This window comes from Mauremys reevesii, linkage group 2 (genome assembly GCF_016161935.1).
Source record: "Mauremys reevesii isolate NIE-2019 linkage group 2, ASM1616193v1, whole genome shotgun sequence".
Lineage (NCBI taxonomy): Eukaryota > Metazoa > Chordata > Testudines > Geoemydidae > Mauremys > Mauremys reevesii.
The window spans coordinates 228856440-228883399 of record NC_052624.1 but is presented as its reverse complement, the minus strand read 5'-3'; the positions used below and the strand labels follow the sequence as shown (position 1 = coordinate 228883399).

At 43.5% G+C, this 26960-nt stretch overlaps 1 protein-coding gene across 5 annotated transcripts in view; it reads right to left on the bottom strand.

Annotated features, from left to right (window-relative positions):
* The window catches only part of PREX2 (phosphatidylinositol-3,4,5-trisphosphate dependent Rac exchange factor 2), a 290193-nt gene that overhangs the window by 192315 nt on the left and 70918 nt on the right, over positions 1 to 26960 (bottom strand). For all 5 annotated transcript variants that reach the window (XM_039522705.1, XM_039522703.1, XM_039522702.1 and 2 more), the window contains 5 exons: positions 18814 to 18885; positions 18616 to 18738; positions 17030 to 17134; positions 12055 to 12156; positions 10236 to 10397 (listed from right to left, as the gene is read on the bottom strand). In XM_039522705.1, the coding sequence (XP_039378639.1) occupies positions 10236 to 10397; positions 12055 to 12156; positions 17030 to 17134; positions 18616 to 18738; positions 18814 to 18885 (564 nt within the window). The remainder of the gene's footprint in view (positions 1 to 10235; positions 10398 to 12054; positions 12157 to 17029; positions 17135 to 18615; positions 18739 to 18813; positions 18886 to 26960) is intronic.

The following is a 26960-nucleotide window of genomic DNA, read 5'->3' as shown; positions in this document are numbered from 1 at the left end:
TGTTAGGTTCACTCCCTCTGGGGCACCTGGCATTGGCTACTGTCGGTAGACAGAATACTGGGCTAGATGGACCTTTGGTCTGACCCAGTACGACCGTTCTTATGTTATGTTTAAGACAATATATTTAACAATCTAGGATATTAAGTGAAAAAGTAATTGTATTAAGAATCTTCTTTCTTGAAGCAGATGTTCTGTTTTTCCATACATCTCTATTTTTATCATAAACACAAGCTTAGCTTTATGACACTTGTATGGGAATTTAAGTCATGCTTTCATCCTTGGGTTCTAAAAATATTTTTTCTTCTCAGAAAAAGCCAAGCAATGTGTTAAACATTTCCTTCTGGTAAGAAACCTCCAACACATTTGCCTCTTTATTCTTAGGCGCTATAGAAAACCAGATGTTTATTTAATTAAACCCACTCTCAGACATTGCATTCAAGGATTTGTTTGAGCAGAACTATCTAAAATAGTTACCTCCTACAGTAGCTCTGACATTTATACTGTTTCAAGCAGTAGACATACTCTATGTATGAAGAGGATGCCTCTAGGAAAATGAGCAACTTTGCTAGACTGGGCATTACGTGGTAGTCATATGATAATCAAATCTGGTCTGTTACACTGGCATAAATGTAGCATAACGCCATTAAAGACAATGGAGTTATTCCAGATCTGCAACTGCGTAACAGCACAAGACTTGGTCCACTGACTTTTCTTTAATGATATATTTTAAAGGAAAAAAAACTATTTAAAAAGCAAACAGGACTCAGATGAATCTTGTATTTAATTAATTACTGTGTGTGCAACTGTCACTCTGTGTGACCAACTGTCACTGAATATAAAATCTTTCACATGGAAATCTACTTTAAGAAACTTTTTGTTTGGAAACTTTTTTTAAAAAAAATTTGTCCGATGATTTGAAAGTAAAGGGATTTCTAAAGCTTCATCAACATGATTTTTTTTTTTTTAGCCAAAGGACTGCTAGAAGGAATAGGATCAAATCTGCTACCCTTACTCACACAAAATGACTGATTAGTCTGATATTTATTCATTCTATCCATTTATATTTTCTTACTTATTTTCTCTCCATCAGGCTGGACACTAGCTTCACTGACTAACCAAGTCATTGTACAGACCCTGTCCTTCTTCCACTACCTGTCCTTACTGTCTCGTGACTCATCAAAATCCATATGTTGTGTAATTGCCAAAATTAGCTCCATGTCATGTAATTCACTGTCGTGCCTACTGAGAGCCCCATTAATTTCAGTGGAGTTACACACAAGTACAGCAATCCACCCATATGCAATGAATTGTAATATTAAGGCATACATTTGTAAAATCTTCAAAGCAGGGATATTGTCTGATCCAATTTGGACTGTGCCTAAAATACTGGGCATAGTTAAAATGAGCAATAAAATTACTATGACTAATAAAATGTAGCCATCCCATTAAATTAAGTGGAGTGCTTTCATTATTAAGGTAAACAGGATTTGTCCCTAATTTTTCTATAGCACCAAAAAGATATGAAAGATTTACCTTATAAAACAATATGATAGACCTAGCAACAATGGCCTCATACATTATTATACCTGGGAAACAAGACAAAATAGACAACTAACACAATACGGAACTCATTCCTAAATTTAATATGGAAAAGCCCCTAAATGATTAGGGAAAACAAATAGCTGTTTTGTAGTGCAAAGCATAAACCTAAACATGTAAAGAAAGTATAAAAACTCAGTTTTCCATGAATTGTTTCCCACTATCATCTGGGATATTTGCATAATTGTAACCATGGTATGCATATTATTGTATACATCTTTAGGGATTCAGTACACACTTTTTGAATCTTCTGCATTTCTCTTTTGGGGGGAGTGGGTAAAGTGGGGGTCAAGATTAGTTTTTATTTTCTTAACTGGTTGATTGTAAATTCTGTTCTGCAGGTATACACAAAAAAGAAGCAATTAAAACAACTTTTCCCAACATATATTGGACATAGTTCTGCTAGACCAGATGTAGCACAAAAATAGTGTTTAAAATAATTCATTTTGACTGTTTAATAATAAATGTTAATGAACAATCTGTTCTTAGAAAGCTACATAAATTAAAACTATATATTTCTTGTTTGCTGAAACTTCAAATTACCTTGCTAACATAGGCAAGACTATATAAAGATGAAATATGTGATTTGTCAAGTAAGCAACAGTTCCTAAATCCATAACTTAAGCTTTAAGCATCCGCCAAGTCATATTGTTAGTAACTTCTAAAAACTGTTTTAAATTTGTAGAGAGGTGTCAATATATTTGATGTGGAAAGACTGAGGAATTTAATAGGTATGGTACTCACCTTTTTATGCCAAAACCCCCACATTGTTTGCATTATTCAGACAAACAAAATATTGATGCAAAAATATTTGTGTTCCTTAACTATTTATGCTCATTAAGATCTAGGTGAGGAATCTGCTGGATATGCAGGGTCTTGAAAGCAAGCACAATAATGAAAAGGGGATCTAGTGAAGAGATTCAAAGAGAAGAGGAAACATAGTTGAAGCGATAGGTGAGAAGGATTATCTGTGCATCTTTTCTCTTGACACAATCAGTTTATGCACTGAAGCATTTCGATTGCTAGCACTTTTACCACTCCAGATAGCTAGTATTATTGCAGAAGATATTCCTACATCTAGTTTATTTTAATTTTTCAGATGTATTAATCTATCTCAGGGCTGGTCCACACTAGGACTTTAATTCAAATTTAGCAGCGTTAATTCGAATTAACCGCGCACCCGTCCACACCATGAAGCCATTTAATTCGACATAGAGGGCTCTTTAGTTCGAATTCTGTACTCCTCCCCGACGAGGGGAGTAGCGCTAAATTCGACATGGCTATGTCGAATTAGGCTAGGTGTGGATGCAAATCGAACTTAGTAGCTCCGGGAGCTATCCCACAGTGCACCACTCTGTTGACGCTCTGGACAGCAGTCCGAGCTTGGATGCTCTGACCAGCCACACAGGAAACGACCCGGGAAAATTTGAATTCCTTTTCCTGTCTGGGCACTTTGAATCTCATGTCCTGGTTGGACATTGGGGCGAGCTCAGCAGCACCGGCAACGATGCAGAGCTCTCCGACAGAGGAGTCCAGGCAATCCCAGAATAGAAAGAGGTCCCCAGCATGGACTGACCGGGAAGTCTTGGATCTGATCGGTGTGTGGGGCGATGAGTCTGTGCTTTTGGAGCTGCGCTCCAACAAACGGAATGCGAAGACCTACGAGAAGGTCTCCAAAGCCATGACAGACAGAGGATACAGCCGGGACGCAATGCAGTGCCGCGTGAAAGTCAAGGAGCTGAGACAAGGCTACCATAAAATCAAAGCGGCAAACGGACGCTCCGGAGCCCAGCCCCAGACATGCCGCTTCTACGAGACACTGCATGCCATTCTCGGTGGGTCTGCCACCACTGCCCCACCAGTGTGTGTGGACTCTGACGAAGGGATAGTGTCGACGGCCAGTTCCTCATCGACGTTCGCAGATGGGGAAGATGAGGAAGGAGATGAGGAGGGGGAGACAGTCAACAGTGCTTACAACGCTGATTTCCCCGACAGCCAGGATCTCTTCATCACCCTCACTGAGATCCCCTACCAACCCTCCGCAGCCGTTACCACGGACCCTGAATCAGGAGAAGGATCAGTCGGTAAGTGCTTTAAACATGTAAACTTTTATTATTAATGGAACAGGAAATAGACTAGGCGAACAGAAGGTCTACATGCAGGGGAATGGAACAGGAATCTTCCGCGGAGATCTCCACGAAGCTCTCCTGGAGGTAGTCGAAAAGCCTATGGAGGAGGTTCCTGGGGAGAGCTGGCTTATTGGGTGCTCCGAGGTAGCACACTTTTCCGTGCCACGCTCTCAGCTAGTACTCCGGGACCAGTGCCTTGACGAGCATCGCAGCATAGGGCCCTGGCTTGTGCTGGCTTTCATTCAGCATGCGCTCTCTCTCTCTCTCTGACACCCTCCTCAGGGTGATCTCGCCCGCAGACTCCTGCATGTAAGTAGAGTAATTTGTGTACTATTACTATTGGTAGTGCTTCACTGTTCCTTAGAACAACAAGAAGCGTCACTTTAGAGCCACGTGCTGGAGGCTACAGAGTGGCAGCATACAGGGATCTTTTCCAAGGGAAAACCGCGAGGGGGTGGAACAGGGGCAGAGTTTATTCTTTCAGGATTGCCTGCAGCAAGAGGACAGAGCTGGACATTGACTTTTAAGCAGCCAAAAGCCTTTGGCTTACCATGCCTGGCTGCTCCATGGATTCAGCTTTCCTGCCCCGCTTGTCTGGTCTGCAGTGCAATACCCCAGGCAATGAAAGTGAATGCAGAGAAATCGAACTTTCCCTGAGTGAGTGCGCATGAGATAGGTGCCGTCCATGCTCTGGTTCACAGACAATGAGTAGACTATGTTTCATTTTTGAGAAAATGTATCTTTGTAAGCAATTCACTCCCTTTTCCCCATCACACAGCTGCAACAGTATCCCGACCTGCTCCACCATGCCCCTCACAGAGGCTGGCGCAGATTAGGCAGCGTAAGAAAAGGACACGGGACGAGATGTTTGCTGAACGTATGGGCTGCTCCAGAGCAGAGGCGGACCAGCAGAGCCAGTGGAGGGAGAACCTCACACAGCAGCAGCGCTCGCACAGCGAACGGGAGGACAGATGGCGTCAGGAGGACCAGCAGGCGACTCAAACGCTGCTTGGACTACTGAGGGAGCAAACGGACACGCTCAGGCGCCTTGTCGATGTTCTGCAGGACCGCAGGCAGGAGGACAGAGCCCCCCTGCACTGTGTCTGTAACCGCCCTCCCCCGCCACACACTCCAATATCCACCTCACCCAGAATAACAAGAAGGAGGGGCACCAAGGGCCGTGAAAACTGTCACTGCACCACAGCGGACTGCTAAATTACCCAAAAGTTCACAGTCCCTAGATTTTGAAAAGTTCTTACCTGTACTGTGTTGTCGAGTATTAAAAGTAGTTTGCTGTTAATTACTGTTTCTGTCATGTTTGTTTGCTGAAGACTTTCTGTGAAGGGGGGAGAGGGGTTTGGTAATTGCATAGGACAGTCACCATGAACAGGGTACAGACATGGGGGCAGGATCAACAGCAGGTTACTGACTGAGTGCAGTCACTAGGCACCCTGGTCAGTCTGTGAGGTGTTTTTAATGTTCTGTTCATAGGCGGCAGGTGCCCTGCTGGAGGTATACTTGGAGGTGGGTCTCTCCCCCGGCCCTGCCTGGATTGGGCCCTGGCCCACGCGGGTCTCCAACCGCCCCGTCAATTCCCTGCCTGGAGCAGGTCCCAGCGCCCACCTGCCACCCCTCCTCCGGCGTGTCGTCTCCCCCACCACCGCGCTGCGTCCCTACCTGACAGTAGAGCGGCTACCAGCAGAAATGCTGTCTGCTGCCCCAGGTCCTAGCGCCTGCCATCCACAAATGGCAAGGCAGGTTGCCCTCACCCTGCCCTTCTACCGTAGCCCTGAGCCTCTACATTGCCCCAAACCCTCAGCCCCAGCCACAGCCCGCAACCCCCTACACCTCCTCCCCCTTCCCACACACCCCTCACGCCTTCCTACGCCCCCACCCCCAGCCCTGAGGCTGCACCCAAACTCCGTCCCAAAGCCTACACCCCTCACCCCTTCCTGCACACCCACCTGTAACCGTCCTCCCCCCAGAGACTGCTGTAGGAGCAGTAGCCTATCATTCCTAGAGTCTAGAAGCGGTCTCTACATCACTGCACACCCTACCCACCACAGTCCGCGTCCCTGTTTCAACCCTTTGACGCGAAATCATTATTAAAGAAAAGGTTTTTAAATAACAATGCTCCATTAACTTTATTTGTACACGTGTGTTGGAAGGGGGTGAACAGGGTATGAAACTGCAGAGGAGAGTCAACAGTAACTGGGTAAAGAAACAGGGGCAGGTTCAGCTTCTCTGTAAAGCAACTGGACAGTCATAGGTTACCCTGCTCTCTGAGGAACCTAGCTTTCAAAGCCTCCCGGATGCACAGCGCTTCCCGTTGGGATCTTCTAATGGCACGGGTGTCTGGCTGAGCGTAATCAGCAGCCAGGCGATTTGCCTCAACCTCCCATCCCACCATAAAGGTCTCCCCCTTGCTCTCACAGAGATTGTGGAGCACACAGCAAGCTGCAATAACAATGCGGATATTGTTTTCGCTGAGATCCGAGCGAGTCAGTAAGCTCCGCCATCTCCCCTTGAGACGTCCGAAAGCACACTCCACCACCATTTTGCACTTGCTCAGCCGGTAGTTGAAGAGTTCCTTCTCACTGTCCAAGGCGCCTGTATAGGGCTTCATGAGCCAGGGCATTAGCGGGTAGGCTGGGTCCCCGAGGATCACTGTAGGCATCTGCACATCCCCAACAGTTATTTTGTGGTCCGGGAAGAAACTACCTGCCTGCAGGTGTCTAAACAGACCAGAGTTCCTGAACACACGTGCGTCATGAACCTTGCCCGGCCACCCGACGTTGATGTTGGTAAAGCGTCCCCTATGGTCCACCAGTGCTTGCAGCACCATTGAAAAGTAGCCCTTTCGGTTAATGTACTGGCTGGCCTGGTGGTCCGGTCCCAGGATAGGGATCTGAGTCCCATCTATAGCCCCACCGCAGTTTGGGAATCCCATCGCGGCGAAGCCAGCTATGATGACCTGGACATTTCCCAGGGTCACTACCTTTGAGAGCAGGAGTTCAACGATTGCGTTGGCTACTTGCATCATAGCAACCCCCACGGTAGATTTGCCCACGCCAAAGTGGTTCGCTACTGACCGGTAGCTGTCTGGCGTGGCAAGTTTCCAGAGTGCTATGGCCACTCGCTTCTGCACAGTCAGGGCTGCTCGCATCCGGGTGTCCTTGCGCTTCAGGGCAGGGGACAGCAAGTCACACAGTTCAAGGAAAGTGCCCTTACGCATCCTGAAGTTTCGCAGCCACTGTGATTCATCCCAGACCTGCAGCACTATGCGGTCCCACCAGTCCGTGCTTTTTCCCGGGCCCAGAATCACCGTCCCATAGCATGAACATGACCCATTGCCACCATGATCTCCACGGCGCGGCGTACCGTGCTTTCTGAGAGGTCTGTGCCACTCTGAGACTTCATGTCCTCACCACGCTGCCGTTGCCTCCTCACCCGATTTCTCAGCATCTGACTGTTGAAGAGGTGTACGATAAGGTGCGAGGAGTTGACAACGGCCATAAGTGCAGCGATGATCGCAGCGGGCTCCATGATCGCAGTGGAGTGCTGTGGAGTCCGCGCTGTCACTTATAACAGGAAAAGTGTGCAAACTGATTTCCCGCCGGCGGGAGTGACGGTTGAATGCTGACAGTTACCAAGGACCACCCTCGACACAGTTTTCCCCCCAGCAGGCATTGGGGGCTATACCCAGAATTCCAATGGGTAGCGGGGAGTGCGGGGACTGTGGGATAGCTTCCCACAGTGCACCGCTTCCAAAGTCGACGCTTGCCCCGTTAATGTGGACTCACAAAGTCGAATTAGTGTCCTTAGTGTGGATACACAAATTCGACTTCGTAAGGTCGATTCCACAAATTCGACTTAAGTTGATTCGAAATAGTCTTGTAGTGTAGACATACCCTCAGTAGTATCCTGTGGCAGTGAGTGCCACACATTAATTACGTGTTGGATAAAAATAGTATTTCTAAAATCTATTTTAAACATGTTGCCTTTAATTCTGAATTATCTCTTATTCTTGTACTTTGGGAAAGTTTAATCCTATTGGACCCATTCATTCTTTGCCTTATCAACTTTACTTTCTCATTTTCAAAATACTGCGAACAATATGTCCTTGCATGAGCCCTACACCCTATTTCTAATCATTTTTGTCTTCCCTGGACTCTTTCTACTGATGACTTGTTATTTTTGAGACAAGGGACTAAAATGAATGCAGTAAGATCAGGTTGAAGACACATAACCAATTGATATAATACTTGGGGCTTAGAAAGATTCCTTCTTTCTATGTACTGTGAATATCTGCAGAATGTGGTAAGTGGTTCCTGAGACTGAGAAATTTGAAAATCACTACTCTCTAAAATCCAGGACTCAAGGCATAATAGAAGACATGTAGTAATACAGATCCTATCTATCCAGTTTTGGAAACAAGAGAAAACCTGTGCCACAGTGTAGTGGGGCGGATTGCCCCACTCCCTGTGAGAGTGGGCTGTGGCAGGCCAGGGCGCCTGCGCAGAAAGTGAGCCAATCAGAGAGGGGCTTATTGTGAGCCAATCAAGGCCCAGATTAGAGCCAGCCAATCAGGGCCAGGCTCAGGCATATAAAAAGGCTGCCCAGAGCAGGAGCAGTGAGTCTGTCCCAGGCCTTCGAAAGGGGAAGGTCAGTCTCCAAGGGAGGAGACTAGCACTGCGGACAGAGCAGTGCTGGCCAGGCTCGGGGAGGCTAGGGAGCTTGAACCCATAGCCTGCCAGGCTGCAGGCCCTGAAGGGAAGGGCCTAGCGGGTGCAAGGGGCCGTAGGGGAAGCGGCCCAGGGAAACAGACAGCAGAAGGGGAGAGAAGGACAGCGAGGCTGATGCCAGAGGGTCCCTGGGCCGGGACCCAGAGTAGAGGGCGGGCCTGGGTCCCCCCTTCACTCCTTGCAGTGCACCCAGCCATTGGCCATAGGGAGCGGCCATCTTGCTACGCCAGATCCCTGACAAAAGGGATTGGACTCAAAGGGCGGTTGAACATAGTGACTGAGGTGTGGGACTGCTGAGCACCGACCCCCCGGAAGGGGGCGCAGATGGACTAAGGGGCACTGCCGAAGGGCAGTGGCCTCGAAGAGGACGCCGCCGAGCATGCAGCAACGCGGGTCCAAAGACAACGACAGAGGAGAGAACGACGGACGGGACACCACCAGGAGGAGGCGCTCCACTGGAAAGAGCTAATTCCCAGAGACACCAGCAGGAGGCGCTGCTGGGGTGAGTCCTGAACCCGTTACACACAGGAACAGTCTTTACATGATGTATTCAAATCTCCCTGCACAAACATGGATGCTTCTGTCTAAACAAAATTAATAGCTATGCTCTTTTTTAGAAAGAGTCAAATCATCTTCTATGCTTAATTAACATTAGGTACACCCACTGCCTCTAGGGCATGGAGTCTTTGTCTGGACCATCAGGAGGAAAATGGTTTTGCCCCTTAATGCAATTCTCCCTTCTCTTCCTCTGCCCTGCTCATAACAGCCTGCTTCCTCCTGGATTTTGGGGGAGAGGCAGCATCAGCTGAGCAGTTTGGCTGACTGGAGGTGCTCAGCAGAAGCAGACTAGTTCCTGCATGTCTGAAGGGAGGGCACACAGGCCCTTTCCCTGCAACAAGGCACCATTGCATGCCTGGATTAACAGGTCCCATTCTCCTAATCCTGGGATTACAGTAAAACTATGTGGTTTTGATATGCTGTGGGCATTGTGCTAGTCACCTTTATGGGACTGGGAAGGAATTTTTCCCTTATTGTCAGACCGGGCCAGGATAGGGTTGTTTTTTCACCTTCCTCTCAACAGCTCAGAGACTCAACTGTAAATACAAAGGCTGTTGTATTCACACTGCTGAACATGTATTTGTTGGCACTCTTCAGATAATCCCTTATCTGTTAATTTTTCTAAAGTTTATGGTCTATACATTTCCCCCCCCCCCAGTTGACTAGGCAGGATGTTCAAGTAAGTGTCTAAAAGAGCAAAGCCTGAGAACAACTATTAGTAATCCATAGAGCTAAAGCACAGACTGATTTTTATATATTTATTATTATTTGATGTAAATGGTTAATATCCTAAATCCAGAGCTAGACAATTTGTCTTTTCTGAAAGATGGTTAGTGCACTGAGAGTGTCTGCATCACTGATGATCCTTAGACAAAAATATTGATATTACTCATAGAGTAGAACCTAAGTAAGAATTGTGATTTTACTAGTGAAATGAGAAGTTCCCTGTGAGTCAGGGTCACAAGCATTAGCCTGCTAAACCCAGGGTTGTGAGTTCAATCCTTGAGGGAGCCATTTAGGGATCTGGGGCAAAAATCTGTCTGGGGATTGGCCCTGCTTTGAGCAGGGGGTTGGACTAGATGACCTCCTGATGTCCCTTCCAACCCTGATATTCTATGAAAAGTAATGTACTGCATATGCTGATAATTGCCTAGTTGCATCACTGCATTCCTGTATTACACAATGAGAAATATGGTGACACTACCTCCCATCCTTCAATGTGAGACTGCCATTCTTCCAAAACCTCTAATTTTTCCATTTGTCTCTTAGCCTCATTTATATTGGAACAGACAGCTTTCATGGCTTGCAGAGCTTCCATTAATACTGTGTAGTCACTGTGTTTCTTTGGCGTCCGCTTCAATAACTCCTGTTTATACATAAAGAGTACATCAGTCTTTGATCCTCAAATGTACATTACCAGGAGGCTCATATTGACTGGGAGGCAAAAACTAAACAGTAGATATCAAAGTCCTCTTTTATTAGGTGGAACCCTATTACATCCTGCAACAGTGTGTCCTGGTAAGGCAATAAAGCTCCTGATATTTCAAAAACAAAGTTTCCATTTCAGCTCTCTCTCCCTGTCTCCTCCCTCCCCCGGAAAGGTTGGTGTTGATGTTGACCTTTAACTTCTTTTATAGGACAGTCAGCTTTTAATGACAAAAATCATATATATGATGATTTTTAAAGTGCTTATTTTATTCTCACAATTAGTACCTAAGGTTACTGTGAACTGAAAGAAGGTCAATTGTTTTTTGCTAATTTTTCGCAGTTTGTTCGCTTGGTGTATTTAACAATACTTTGTGTATAATTAGTCTCAAAGTATCTCTTGTAGAATCTGTTAGTCAGTTTCCTTTGTTCTTTGTGTGTATTTCTCACATAGCAAGAAAGAATATAAAAACAATTTCGAAGTAGGACAATGTGGTTGTAAAACCACAGAAATAGGCTGGGTGACTCAGGGTTCAGTATAGTAATAATATTATTTATCTCACTTAAAAAAAAAAAAGACTAAATGTTCAGCTGTGTCCCTTCAGTCTTCTATGTCAGTGCAAGCAGCAAAGAGGCCTGTGGCACCTTATAGACTAACAGACGTATTGGAGCATGAGCTTTCGTGGGTGAATACCCACTTCGTTGGATGCATGTGACCCATGCATCCAACGAAGTAGGTGTTCACCCACGAAATCTCATGCTCTAATACGTCTGTTAGTCTATAAGGCGCAGCAGGACTCTTTGCTGCTTTTACTGATCCAGACTAACACGGCTACCCCTCTGATATATGTCAGTGCAGTGAGATGTGCCTCTTTAAGAGGGGACAATGTCTTAGAAGCTAAAGGTTTATTATAAAAAATACTTATCCAATAGTCAAAATGCAATTAACAAATGCCGCTTCCTCTTCAAAAATGCAAGTCATTTCCTCCTTTTTAATAAAAAATATACAACATCCAACACAAATGTGTTATGCATTCACTATTCACACAGAGAGAGAGAGAGAACTAGACAGGTGTCATTTCATTGTTATCTGAAAATACTTTGTCTGCCTTTTACAGTACCTATTTAAAAGCATTTTTGACATTTGTTTTAGTTTACAGTTTACTAATAATGGCATTGATTCAGGAAACCACTTAATTGCATGCTTATCGTTAAGCAAACGAATAATTGTATCCCTCCCTATCATAGCATTTAAGCACATACTTAAATCAAACTGAAATCAAACTCATTAAATTCACTGAAGTTTAAATTAATGGCTTCCTCTCAACAATGATGAAGGTGGCCATCACCCTACAATGGAGGTGCTGAAACTAGAGAGGTGCCCATCCTTTACAGCGAACAAAGCCTGTTAATCTTTTTTGCACTGAAGTCCCTAGAAGACTTGCCATTGGCTTTAATGAGTGCAAGCATGAAGCCAATATTTATCTGGGGGATCATTCATCTTGGGGAGAGGTTGTTGTTACTGTCATGCTTAAATATGCATAGCATCAAGTTTTATGTGCAGAATATAAAGGCCTAGGTAGCAAACATATAAATACCTTCAAAAGGAGGGGATACTTGCATATTCTCTGTATTGGTGTTACTAGATATACTTCCAATGGAACATCTGTGTTCTTACGTCCTCCAAGCAACATACAGTTCTACAAGAGTTCAAAAAAGAAATGCATTACATTAAACTCTTTCCTGCAGTTTCCTATGAGAAATCACTGTTCTAAAATATAGGCAATTGCCATAAAAAAAGCTCTCCCAAAATCATTGACACAAACGCTTGCCTAGAATTGTAAATTACCATATACAAAGATAGTTTTGCAAGTTTACTTTAATATTATCATGAACAGATACATAATCTACTCGTCTACTCTTTACTATAATAATTGAAGACACTAAACCAAACATTTAACATTTTATTTGACACACACAAAAACAATTACCCAACTGCCATTGTTGAGTGCTATTTTCAAATGATGTGTTAAAGAAACAAATCAGTACTAAAGCTCATTTAACCATTTTAGGTATACGCTGTTCTACATATATAAAGTAAAAGAAATAATTATTGGATTGTTGATATTATGCAAACTAAATAAATTTTTCCAGCCATGATCTACAGAAAATGTAGGTAACAACCAGGAGCACAGTATTGGAAGCAGAGAAAAATATGGAACATTTGTTTGAAGCATTCACAAATACAATTCAGCGAGAGGTAGAGATAGGATTAAAGACATTCAGAGAACCAAAATATGCAAGTGGCTTTAGGGCAAATATTTAATTGTTGGAATTATTTAAAAAAAAATGGACCTAATACTAATAGTAATGAATGTGTATATGCAGTAGTAGGAATGGGGACAATAGAGGACATAGTGATATGATACACTTTAAAGCTATATGAAATCAAGCTCTATGTATTGAGAACATCATACCAATACAATCAAAAATAGTGTAATATAGACTGATAACACCCCTACAACTGCTCAACTTTTAAAAGGCAGGTAAGTAGGGTCTATCTTTACCCATCAAACACAGAAGGCATATTGGAAGGTCTCCCTGCAATTCAAAGAATAAACCAAACAATAAAGTCTGATTTATTTAAATCAAAACAATGTGTGGGTCTCCATCTTTAGCTACTCTGTGGGGGCATGTAGGGAGCCTGGTTAGCCTTCCAATTATTTTTAGATGATCTAATAACAGTAATAACAAATACTTTTGTTCTCCATCTATCTCTATCTGTTCAGGAGGCTGCAACTACATCTTTTGGATGTTGACCTGCTACCAAGTTGTATTCATAGAATCATAGAAGATTAGGGTTGGAAGAGACCTCAGGAGGTCATCTAGTCCAACCCCCTGATCAAAGCAGGACCAACCCCAACTAAATCATCCCAGCCAGGGCTTCATCAAGCCAGACCTTAAAAACCTCTAAGGATAGAGAGTCCACCACCTCCCTAGGTAACCCATTCCAGTGCTTCACCACCCTCCCAGTGAAATAGTTTTTTCCTAATATCCACCCTAGGCCTCCCCCACTGCAACTTGAGACCATTGCTCCTTGCTCTGTCATCTGCCACCACTGAGAAGAGCCTACCTCCATCCTCTTTGGAACCCTCCTTCAGGTAGTTGAAGGCTGCTATCAAATCCCCCATCACTCTTCTCTTCTGCAGACTAAATAAGCCCAGTTCCCTATTCATTCGCTGCAGCTAGACTGGCCTGCTGCAATGCGCTCTACACAAAGGTAAAACTGAAATCCATCTGGAAGCTGAATCAAGTGCAGATTGTGATAACCCATTTGCTAGGTGAAGTATCTCTCTCTGAGTATGTTACACTGGTGCACCATGATCTTCTTTAACTGTCTATTGGCTTTCAGATGGAGTTAAAGGTATTGGTTTTGACTAGAATTATGTGAATAAATTATTTTTCAGTCCAGTAGCTGAACCAAAAGAAAAAAAATAATTTTGTCTCCCCAGTCTGAAATAGCCCAAATTACATGGCCTTCAGGGCATGGCATAAAGCATATCTTTTTGACACACACTTGGGACGTTCTAAGGCAGGGGTCGGCAACCTTTCAGAAGTGGTGTGCTGAGTCTTCATTTATTCACTCTAATTTAAGGTTTCGCGTGCCAGTAATACATTTTAACATTTTTAGACAGTCTCTTTCTAGAAGTCTATAATATATAACTAAACTATTGTTGTATGTAAAGTAAATAAGGTTTTTAAAATGTTTAAGAAGCTTCATTTACAATTAAATTAAAATGCAGGCCCCGAGACCGGTGGCCATGACCCGGGCAGTGTGAGGGCCACTGAAAATCAGCTTGTGTGCCACCTTCGGCACACGTGCCATAGGTTGCCTACCCCTGTTCTAAAGCATATTGAGTAGAGGGGGTTCTTTGACTACTGAGGTACAGTGATTATTATTACATTTTTTGCAAAGGTGCTGCAATCTTCTCAAATTTCACCATGTTCCAATATAGCATTTGGATTCAGTACCATTATAGGAACAGTCATTTGGATCCAAATCCAGATCTGTTTGTGGAGATCAGAGATCGAGGATTTCAGTTTGGACTCATCTCTAAAATAGCCACATCCTGTCTCACAAAATAAGCTCTTCGTGATTCACTCTTAGGCATATTTTGTTCCTCACCACCACATACAGCGTCCACAATTCATGTTACTTTCAGTGCAGGATCCAGTTGTGCGTGTGGTGTGGGGGAGAACTAACGTGGTGTTATGTCATGTTAGCAACCCCTCAATTTGGGAGCAGGTTGGGGAATGACATTTCAGACCTTGATTTAAATTGGGGCAGCTGGATGTCCACAGTGAGAGGGTGTTCCAGCTGCCAAAAATCACTGGAGTGTAAAGACATGCTTAGTGACAAGAGAGGTGGCATAGAACTCTAAGTCACTCTGTGATTTCTCCCTATGACAGGAAAATTCCCACTTAGCCCATTAAGTTCATGTTAAGGGACTGTAGAAACAAGAGAATCAGGGCCAATAGATTCGAATGATAGAGCAAACAGCACGTTGCATTAACCAATCAAAAACATTATGGCTGTACTCTATCAGGTAGTGTGGGGCAACAGCTTTGAAAAGATGTGCCATGTTAAAAAATTAAAATCACAACAGTTCAGATGTTATACTTATTTTATCACTACTCTAATGTTTTGTTCATCGTTTCTTTAACTTAAATCATTTTCAGATGAAATGTTTGTCATATTTCCCAAATCTGAGCTTAGACCTCATGTTCCTTTGCCAGAAATTTAGAGTTCTAATATAGCATTATCTACATCAAAAAACAATACAAAAAAACCCTGTTAGGAAGTCATATAGTGTGAGTTGGGGAAATCCAGGAAACAGTTCATACTAAATTCCCTTTTTAATTAATAATGTCAACCACTGAGAAACTCCATGTTTCTAAGGAAACTGATCTTGTTATGGAAGATTCATGAGGACTCTCATACTTAACTTTTTAAAATATCTGCTTAATTGTGTTGTAAAAATTAAAGACTTTTATTGTGTAGCTGTTTCGTTTAACTCAGTTTAAGCCAATTCAGTATGTTGCTGCTAATTATAATCCACAGCAGAACATTTTTTTCCTTTAATACTGTGGGAGCCGCAGTGCCAAAGTATGGATTTTTCTTTACCAAACCTGGCTCTAACCACAGGTAAGTCTTTAAATTTCCTTCCAGGTCAGTTCTCTGATTTTCTTCCATACCCCTCCCCACACCACTTATCCCATTTTCTCTCCAGTCTTTCTTCCATACATGGCTGGCATCATTATGCATTGCCTCCAAAACAGGGAGTACAGTAACTCCTCACTTAACGTTGTAATTATATTTCTAAAAAATGCTACTTTAAGCAAAACAATGTTACACTAATCCAATTTCCCCATAAGAATTAGTGTAAATGGGGGGGTTAGGTTCCAGGGAATTTTTTTTCACAAGCCGAAAGATTATATATATATACACACACACACAAGTTTTAAACAAACAATTTAATACCGTACACAGCAATGATGATTGTGAAACTTGGTTGAGGTGGAGGAGTCAGAGAGTGGAAGAGGGTGGGATATTTCCCAGGGAATGCCTTGCTGCTAAACGATGAACTAGCACTTGGCTGAGCCCTCAAGGGTTAACACATTGTTGTTAATGTAGCCTTACATTCTACAAGGCAGCACGTATGGAGGGAGGAGACAGAATAGACGCATAGCAGTGGCTACGAACATTCCCTGCGGAAATTGAACGTAATGATGAACCCACGCTATCCCACTGGAGTGCACCGGGGGAAGCATGTGAGACAGACACACACACCATGCATGCGTGTGTGTGTATGTGAGAGATGAGCTCTGCCCCTTTAAGATGCACACTGCTCTTCCTGCAAGCAGTGGACAAAGCAGGCAGCTGCCAAACAACGTTATAAGGGAGCATTGTGCAACTTTAAACAAGCATGTTCTCTAATAGATCAGCGACGTAACAACAAAACAACATTAACTGGGAGGACGTTAAGTGAGGAGTTACTGTATAGGGCACATTGTCCAGTGCTAGTCTGCAAACTGGTCAGGAGGTAGCACTGAGTGTGTAATGTAGGGAGCCCCTACCTCTGAAAACATCACACCTACAGGGGCGGCTCTAGGCATTTTGCCGCCCCAAGCACGGCAGGCAGGCTGCCTTCGGTGGCTTGCCTGCGGGAGGTCCCTGGTCCCGTGAATTCGGCGGCAGCCTGCGGGAGGTCCGCCGAAGCCGTGGGACCAGCGGACCCTCAGCAGGCATGCACCAAAGGCAACCTGCCTGCCGCCCTCGCGGCGACCGGCAGAGCGCCCCCTGTGGCTTGCTGCCCCAGGCACGCACTTGGCATGCTGGGGCCTGGAGCCACTCCTGCACACCTAAAATACATCTGAACAATAACCACCTAGAGTGAGACCATCATAGGATGTCTAAAATCATTTCTCGCATGACCTAATAAGGCACTGCTATCAACTCACTAATTCAGTGAAAAGATATTAAAGTAGAACACCAAGTCAAAGTTTACTTACCAAAAGAAAAGTCCGTACTGTTCTTATTTTGTTAAGTTCAAGCAGAAGTTTCTGTGCCTTCTCATGGTTACTACAGTATTCATCATAGATACGAAATCTGTCCTTCTGTAGAGACAAAGAAATACTTTGTATATTCAGGTTTTTATTAAGGCCAAAAGACTAATATCAGAACACTTTTAGAGGATAGAAATCTAATGTAATCCTATTTTCATATCTAATTATTGTTTGAAATCCAACACTTCTAGAACTTTTAAATTCTACTCTTAATTAGAATTGTAAAGACAAATAGTCTGTGAACATCACTGGAGAATCTGCTGAGAGATTCCAGTGGCTGGATTACAATAAATCAAACAGGACAACAAAGTGCACATACACCTACCCATTTGCAGACATCATTACCTATCTGGCACATGCAAGAATTTGCAGATACAATCCACATTTTTGAAGAAATAAAAGTGTGTTGATAGCATTTTTGTGAGCCCTTCCATTCCACTGACCTTTAATCTTTTGTCCCACAATGTGCAAATGTCGACTTTAGCAAACAAAGGTTGAACCAAGCAGAGATACCAATTAGATTTTTTTTTTTTAGGTCTGTGACAGTGTGTAAAGAGTTAGGCTCAGTCCTGACTGATTTAGCAAAGCTCTGTAACATTGATGCTCTTGCACTCAGACAGGAAAACAATGCTCCTAGAGAATAGTTGCTGCAGAAGATCTAGAAACATATCTGCTGAGATTTACTGAAGCACTGCTCTGCATTTTCTATTTCAAGGCAGGTAAAACAATAATAATAAATAGCAAGGAAGTATATTAATATGTACCTGAAAAAATTAATATTAAAATGCTTTTAAATGCATTGTTTCTTGCAAACTAAACTCTCTTTCTCTCTCTCTCTCTCTCTTTTTTATTCTGCTTCCTGACTGAGTTTTAGGTGTGTCACATCTCAACATGGCATTTCATTGTTCAGGCTTCTTATTTTTGCCTGTGAACATAAATAAAAGTTCTACAGCCAAATTTTCAAAAGTGTTCATTGAGGCCTTTATTCAGCAAAGCACTGAAACACATGCTTAAAGATAAGCATGTTCTTATGTCCCATTAACTTCAAGGTCCTTAAGAAAACTTCAGGTGGAAATCCTAGTATCTATGAGCTTGCGCACTTGGCTGGTTGGGAAAAAAAGGTTAGTTATGTAATCACTGGGTAAAATTTTACTATTTTAAATAAACATCCTCTGTGTTTGTTTGAATGAAAAATAAAGTCAATTCAGAACAAGTAGTCTGAAAATTCCTAACAGTTCAAAGCTACAGAGGATGCTGAAAGCTAATGTGCTGAAAACAACAAAGCTTGTTTATTCTACAGTGAAAAGAATGGGTGAGATGACATGGTAAGGTTTTTGGGGGGCGGTTTTTTTGGGTTTTTTTTTTTTTGGCAATGAATGTAAACTCCAAATGACCTTAAAGGAACCTAAATTATGCAATCAAGTCATTTTGTCCTCATGACTGAATATACACACATCACCATGGCATTAATTAATGAAGACAATCAGGAATGAGAAAAGTTAACTATGAAGTTGTATTAAAGAATAGCATACAAAGTGAAGAAAGCAGATTCCCACTTCATGGTGTGCATTAGGTTCAGGATGCAAACACCCCTCCACTAGGGTCAGGAAATCCTTGTGAACTGCAAGAATATCTTCAATATTTGAAAACAGCATCTGTAAAAGAATAAAACATAAATAAATATAAAAAGAGAACACAGAGAAGAAAAATGTGTGCAAGTAAAAACTAACCTTAACTGTTTCCTCTGTGATATTTTTATCCACTTTGGAGGCAGCAAACTGGATCATTCTCTGAAGGAATGCCTGCATGAAACAAGACGACAATACAAGTGAGGAAATGGTACACTGCTTTAATATAGGTTAGTTCAGAGGGAATAACATAGCTTGTGCAAAAGTATTATACATTTTAATTAGTTTGTCTAATTTTCTTATGTTTGGGATATGGAAATAATATTCCATGAGAACGCTATTCAAAACTTCACCCCAATACTCCTTTTAATTAGTAGCTAGTAGCTTTGTTAATTTAAACCTGTGTGAAACTATGTCAAAAAGATAAAATGAAAAAACTGTTAAAATACATAGCATAATATTAATAAAAGCCAAAAATAAAATTTTCTTTCATTGCTCTGATTACTAAAAACAGTTAGACTCTAACATAGATAAATCTCTTCCACAACTTGAGGCTCAATCCAGTTCCCTCTGGAATTTTTCCATTTATTACAAGATGAGTAGAATTGAGCCCCTAATTTCTAAATCAAAGCTGGTTTTAAACTACTATAAACAAGCATAAAATATACCACAAGAAGCCACTAAATTATGCACAAACCTCTGATGTATTAATAGCTGAACCAGCTGGAAGGAAAATTGATTTAAACAAGATGCTTGGTGCACAAGCTTGTGCACTGTGGTTTAGACTTCTTATATTTGGTCTGGACAAAAAACTGGAAACAACAAAAAACACCTGCAATGAGGCTCATTCCACAATTTATTTAATCATGTTTAAAGTAGCAAGTGTTTGTAATTAAATTTCTACAGATTAACTTCATTATCAAAAGGTACATTTTGAAGATATTTACAAACAAAGTTTAAAGTCTTAAAGCACTGGCTGTTCACATGGACATGCATATCCTTTAGTTATTAAAAAATTGGCACCACAAGTGTTCAAAATGTCATGTCCTTCATATCCGCTTAGCTCCAAGTCACTGTGCATTGTATACTGTATATGAACTCATCTAAATTCTAGTGTGGTGCAAATTCCATAGAGGATGCAATAAATAACCCTGTTAGGGGAGAAGGATAGCATTCACAGTATCCCTTTTTACTCTGCTATGCTTTACACATTTTAATTCCTAAGTGGTTTTTCTCTCTCCACTGAAAAGAGCTATGCAACTAGGAATATTTTTATTATTGAATGATGAAATAGACACCCCTAGATTTCCAAGATATAGAGAACACTTAAGTTGGAATATTGCAGGTCCATTTAAATGCTTAATACCAATTTTTATAGTCCTATTAAAAAACAAGCAAGCACCTTCCCTACCCATTTGTGATTTCTTTCTACCTCTTTATCAGTGTTAACTCTATTAATTAGATTTGTAACTGAGCACAGAATTTGGCCCACTGACTTTAATCCCTTTCTTACTACAATACATGAGTGACTTGCATGTACATTAAACACATTAAAATATATGCAGACTTCAGAGTAAATAATCTATACATGTCAGATCATTAGCCACAAAGCAACTAAGAAATGTAGCAAATGATAAATCAGAGAGCAGGTTGGCAAAGACAACTGCAACACAAAAGACAGATGCAAAAGAAATAAAAGAGGTCATGCTGTGTTTTATGTGAGATGCCAGTGATGGATAGATACCATATAGGAATAAAATTCTTAGCTATCAGTTGCTTTCTGTGATTTGACCCAAACAGTGAAGATTTGAAGGTTGGCACTCATCTCTGTCAAAAAGGCATCAGCTAATACCAGAAGAGTTTTTTCACATATTTAAAGTATCCTGGGATCCTTATTCCTCAATAAATATTTCTTTCGATCAAAATATATAGTGAAGCTAGGCGAATAATTCAGAATGAATAGTTTACTCAACACTTTTTCCTTCCTGTTTGTAAAGTGTCCACTTGCAGCCTACAGTTTTTTTCAAATACACTTGTTATTAAAAATTCTGGAATAATTTCTATGAATGATTCTTGATCTTGATATCTTGTGTACAAGCAGCTTGTTGCAGCTATTTCATATTTGAAATTCAAAGCATGTTTAGTCTCCCTGATTTCAGACACATTTCTTTAAATGAAGGCTGTGATGTAGATGAAGGATCGTCCAGTGGTTTTGGGCACTAGCTTGTAACTCAGGAGACCTGAATTCAATCCCTACTCCACCACAGACTTCCTATAGACCTTGGGCAAATCACTTTGCCTCTCCGTGCTTTGGTTCTGTCTCAGTAGCAGCAGGGCAATAGTACCTGCCTAGCTTACAAAGGTGTTGGGAAAAGACTATGTTAAAGACTAAGCAGTGCTATGAGAATGGGACCATATAAGTACCTAAGTTAGAGTATTCATGATTATCAATTTATTTACTGAAAATACTTTGCAATATATATTTTTAAAGTTCTTTTTTTAAAGGATCACAAATAAAATGCATGGCCATTTTATTAATACAGAAAAGAGCAATCTTATTTCACTTATATACCTGCATACACATATTAATTTTATCTTCAGAAGAAGGGAAAAAAGTGAAGGAAAAAGATCACTTAACTTTTACTCAACACTGCTGTAACATTGTTGTGACCCTATCACTTATGATATAGTAATAGCCAAGGCAAACTTGCAAAACTAAATATATTTTCTGCTAAGGAAATTTCCTGTGTATGTACATGGTATTATATTTGAAGTCATAAATCTACAGTACATAAACTTGTTGAATAAAGCTAGAAAGACTTTTTTATGTTGAAATTGAACAAAATCTGATTTTTTTACATCAATGATGTAACATGAAGTACTAAAAACTGTAATAACACAACCATAAAAGAGAGAATTAAATGAATATTGTAGGTTGCATACCTAAGCTAACATGTTTCATAGTAGATTCCTCAAGTTCAAAACACATCAAAGTAGAAATATTTTCTTTTGCATTTTCTCTTAACATTCCTAACAGGTCTGTAGACATGCTGAGTGGTACAGAACACTGTTTTATTTCAAAATGCATTTTCACCACAACCATAGAGAACATGAACAATCAAGCCTGGGGAAGGTTGATCTAGATAACTTTAAACTCATAAAGGTCTAGAGGTGTTTCTTGAATCCTACTTGCCATACCTAATTCAGCTTACAGACATTAAGGCAACATTTGCATAATAATGTGAATTTTTGCACAGTGTAATTAATGTGTGTCAGATGCTAAGCCCACCCCCCCACACCACCACCACCACCACCACCACCACCACACAAACCATATAGCTAAGGCTAAGATTTTCTCACAGAGGTTGTGGAAGTCATGGAATCCATGACTTCCAAAGACCTCTATGATTTCAGCCAAAAGGCAGCCGGGAGCAGCGGGGTACCTCCACCACCTTAGGTGGAGGGGCCCCCTGAACTCCGAGCCACTGTCGGCAGTGGGGGTACTCTGCAGCTCCCCGCCACCGCGAGTGGCAGGGGGACCCCGCTGCCCCCAGCCATGATGGCCCCCCACAGCTCCCCGCCCACCACAGGGAGGCAGTGGTACCCAGTTCCTCACCATCAGGTGTGCCAGGAGCCATGGTGGGAGGGACTCTGCAGCTCCTGACTAGCCTCTGCAGTGCTGAGCTGCAGGGTACCCTGGAGGTCCAAGCTCCCAACCCCCCACCTCTCCCACTCAGCGGCTTCCCATTTTGTCATTTTGTCATGCATATTTTCAGTAAAAAAGTCAGGGACAGGTCACGGGCTTCCATTCATTTTTCTTTATTGCCTGTGACCTCTCCATGACTTTTACTAAAATTATCCATGACCAAATCTTAGCCTTACATATAGCTGATGTTGGAGCATATTGCCTTGATTTTGCCACAAAAAACAATGTTGACAGAAAGGGCTCAGACAGCACTAGCAGCTGTGGTAATCACTGCACACATTTCACTTCCTCCTCCCATTAACCTGTTCCAGCAGCAGAGGCAGCATCTAATTATGCTGGCTTCTGATACTAAACAAAAAGACTCTTCTTCTAGTAATTCACCAGCTGGGTTACCACCTGTTTCTCCAAACTGGTCTGCCATACTGGATGCATTGTAAGCAGCACACAATTCACCAACCAAGGTCAGTGATATTCTAAACTTCTTTCTACAATACCTAGCGTCACCTTCAAAGATACTAAATTGTTCCAAGTCCCAGCTGGCCTATAAGACCAAAGGAATAGATGTCATTTAGCACATCTGCAATACTTTTCATTCCAGTGCTAAGCCTTCATACACACAACTGACCAAATCCTGCTCTTGTCGATTTCTTCTGTCATCCAAATAGTTCTTACTTCCCTAAGTCCTTCATTCCCATCTATCCTGCTTAAATACTATCATATTCATTGCCAAACACCATGACCCCAAATCATTTATTTGAAACCTTTGACAACTTCTCTTTAAATCCTTGCCCTCCTTCTCTGCACAGTGGCTTTTTCAAAGTAAAGATCAACAAGATCTGTCATAACTCTCCCTCCCTGATTTTCTCTGTCTCTCTTTTCTCCAGCAGCTATTTTATCACCTTCCTCCTGTCACTGACAGTGAAGCTTCTGACCTGCTCTCAAATTCTAACCCCTCCACTGCACACTCCATTTCATCCCCTCCTACCCACTGACTTCCTTGGCCCTCACCCTCTGTCAGTTCATCCCCTCTAAAATTCAAGCATGTTCTTGTCTCCCACATCCTCTAAAATTTACCTCTTTCTTCAGTTACCATCTCCTCTCCCTTCTTCCTTCTACCTCCAAACTAACTGAATACAAAGTTTACAGCCATTGCATTAAATTCCACTTCATCTTGGGGCTTGTCTACACTACAGGACTATTTCGAATCTACTTAAGTCGAATTTGTGGATTCGACCTTAATAAGTCGAATTTGTGTATCCATACTAAATACACAAATTCGAACTTCTGAGTCCACATTCACGTGGCCAGCTACGACTATGGAGCGGTGCACTGTGGAAGCTATCCACAGTTCCCGCACTCCCGCTGCCCATTGGGGATTTCCCCCCAATGCATGCTGGGGGGAAAAATGTGTCGTCATTGAACCGTCAATCCCGCCCTCCCTCTCTTCCTTGAAAGCGCCGGCGGGAAATCTGTTCACGCCCTTCTCTGGTCGGTTACAGCGCGGACGCCACAGCACTGCGAGCATGGAGCCCGCTGCGATCATCGCTGCACTTATGGCCGTTGTCAACACATCGCACGTTATCGACAACCTCTTCAACAGTCAGATGCTGAGAAAGAGGCTCCGGCAGCACGGTGAGGAGAGTGGCGCAGACCTCTCAGAAAGCAGGGTACGCCGGGCAGTGGAGATCATGGTGGCAATGGGTCAAGTTCATGGTGTGGAACGGCGATTCTGGGCCCGGGAAACAAGCACAGACTGGTGGGACCGCATAGTGCTGCAGGTCTGGGATGACACAGAGTGGCTGCGAAACTTCAGGATGCGTAAGGACACTTTCCTTGAACTGTGTGACTTGCTGTCCCCTGCCCTGAAGCGCCAGGACACAAGGATGCGAGCAGCCCTGACTGTGCAGAAGCGAGTGGCCATAGCCCTCTGGAAACTTGCCACGCCAGACAGCTACCGGTCAGTAGCGAACCACTTTGGCGTGGGCAAATCTACCGTGGGGATTGCTGTCATTCAAGTAGCCCACGCAATCGTTGAGCAACTGCTCTCAAAGGTAGTGACTGTCGGAAATGTCCAGGTCATCATAGATGGCTTCGCGCGATGGGATTCCCAAACTGCGGTGGGGCTATAGATGGGACTCACATCCCTATCCTGGCACCAGCCCACCAGGCCAGCGAGTACATTAACCGAAAGGGCTACTTTTCAATGGTGCTGCAAGCTGTGGTGGACCATAGGGGACGTTTTACCAACATCAATGTCGGGTGGGCGGGCAAGGTTCATGACGCGCGTGTGTTCAGGAACTCTGGTCTGTTTAGACGCCTCCAGGCAGGCACTTTCTTCCCGGACCACAAAATAACGGTTGGGGATGTGCAGATGCCTACAGTGATCCTCGGGGACCCGGCCTACCCGCTAATGCCCTGGCTCATGAAGCCCTATACAGGCGCCTTGGACACTGAAAAGGAACTCTTCAACTACCGGCTGAGCAAGTGCAGAATGGTGGTGGAGTGTGCTTTGGACGTCTCAAGGGAGATGGCGGACCTTACTGACTCGCTCGGACATCAGCGAAAAGAATATCCCGTAGTTATTGCTTGCTGTGTGCTCCACAATCTCTGTGAGAGCAAGGGCGAGACCTTTTTGGCCGCTTGGGAGGTTGAGGCAAATCGCCTGGCTGCTGTTTATGATCAGCCAGACACCCGTGCTGAGAGAATATCCCAGCGGGAAGCGATATGCATCAGGGAGGCTTTGAAAGCGAGTTTCCTCGCAGAGCAGGGTAACCTGTGACTGTCCACTTGATTTTAAGAGAGCCTGATCATAAACCAAGTTTTCCCCACTTCCCAAGGACGTTTTAAAACTAAGGACATGTTTTAGTAATTAATAATAAATCTTTCGTTGACTTTGCATTTCTGTTTCTTCGTTGAAACATGGAAGCATTCTGTGCTGGTTAAGGTGTGCACTGATGGGTGGGTTTGCAGGAAGGGGCGAGGGGTGCCGTCCTTGGATAGGGGTTACCATGACGGCTGTGGGTTTGGGCGTTGGAAGGGGTGTGGGGGAAGGGTGAGTATCTGCCCCTGGATGAGGTCTCTTTTTGGGGCTCGGGGCACCGGGGAGGATCGTGACTACGGCCCAAATGCATGTGAAGGGAAGCCTGCCTTTACATTCGGGATGTCAGGCACCAGGACCCTACACATCAAGGAAAGACCGGGCAGCATACACCACACAGACTGTCCCTGGTGCCTAGTGACTGCAGTCTGTGTGTGCCCTGCAGTTGACCCTGCCCCCAAGTCTGTACCCTGGTAATGTGGGCTATGCACTGTAATTAAAAATCCCCCCCCCCCACAAAGTCTTCTGACACGAGAAATGTGACGGAAACAGAGAGTAACAGCAAACCGCTTTTAATAATGTTATACACAGTGGGGGGTTGAAACTTGGATTTGGGACTGGGTGATCCTGTAAGGGAAGAACTTCTACAAATTTACAGCGCGAGAGGTGTCTTGTACATTAGCGCTCTGCTGCGGTGCAGTGACAGTTCTCACGGCCCCTACCGCCTCCTTCTTGTCACTTTGGGTGAGGGGACAGGACTTCTTGGCGTTGGAGGGCGGTTGCAGATGCACTGCAGGGGGGCTCTCTCCTCCTGCCTGTGGTCTTGCAGAACATCTACAAGGCGCCGGAGCGTGTCCGTTTGCTCCCTCATTAGACCAAGCAGCGTTTGAGTCGCCTGCTGGTCTTCCTGCCGCCACCTATCCTCCCGTTCCAGGTGTGTGCGATGCTGCTGACACAGGCTCTCCCTCGACTGTCTCTGCTCTGCCGCCTCCGCTCTGGAGCTGGCCATCAGTTCCTGGAACATGTCGTCCCTTGTCTTTTCTTTCGGCGTCTAATCTGAGCCAGCCTCTGCGTGGGATGGCGGGCAGTCCGTGAAGGAGCCAAAGCTGTGTGATGCGAAAAAGTAGGTGATTTCCTTGAACAAATACATGTTTGCCAACAGTAAACACAGTCTAGTCATTTTCAGTTAAGAAGACCAAACAGGGAACCAAGTCTCAGGAGATCTCGGAACTAGTCCGAGATTTCGGAATACGCTCTCATTGGCGGCGCGATTGCACTGGATAGCGCACAAGCGAGGAGAGACAGCTGCATCCTCTTGCACAAAGTCCTGGAAAGCCTTACAGTACAGACTGCTTATCAGAGAGGGCGTAGCTGTGCTCTCCTGCTGGAGGCAATGTGCAAAGCAGAAAAGATGAGCGTTATGCGGCATCTCCCGCCAGTGACCGCGACAGACCCCGTCTGCTTTTCCTCTGAGGCCTGCAACACGTGGCTGTGAAGCTAGGGTCATTCTTATGCAAAGTAAAACTCTGTTAAGCGAGGGTCATTCTTATGCAAAGTAAAACTCTGTTAAGCGAGGTCATTCTTATGCAAAGTAAAAGTCTACCATGCACAATAGTAACAGTACACTAATTCCACTAATTAGATGCAGCACTTCCACAACGACATCACCCTGAGGCGTGTCAGGCGCACACAGAGAGCGGATGTTAATAGAAGCCCTGCACAGAC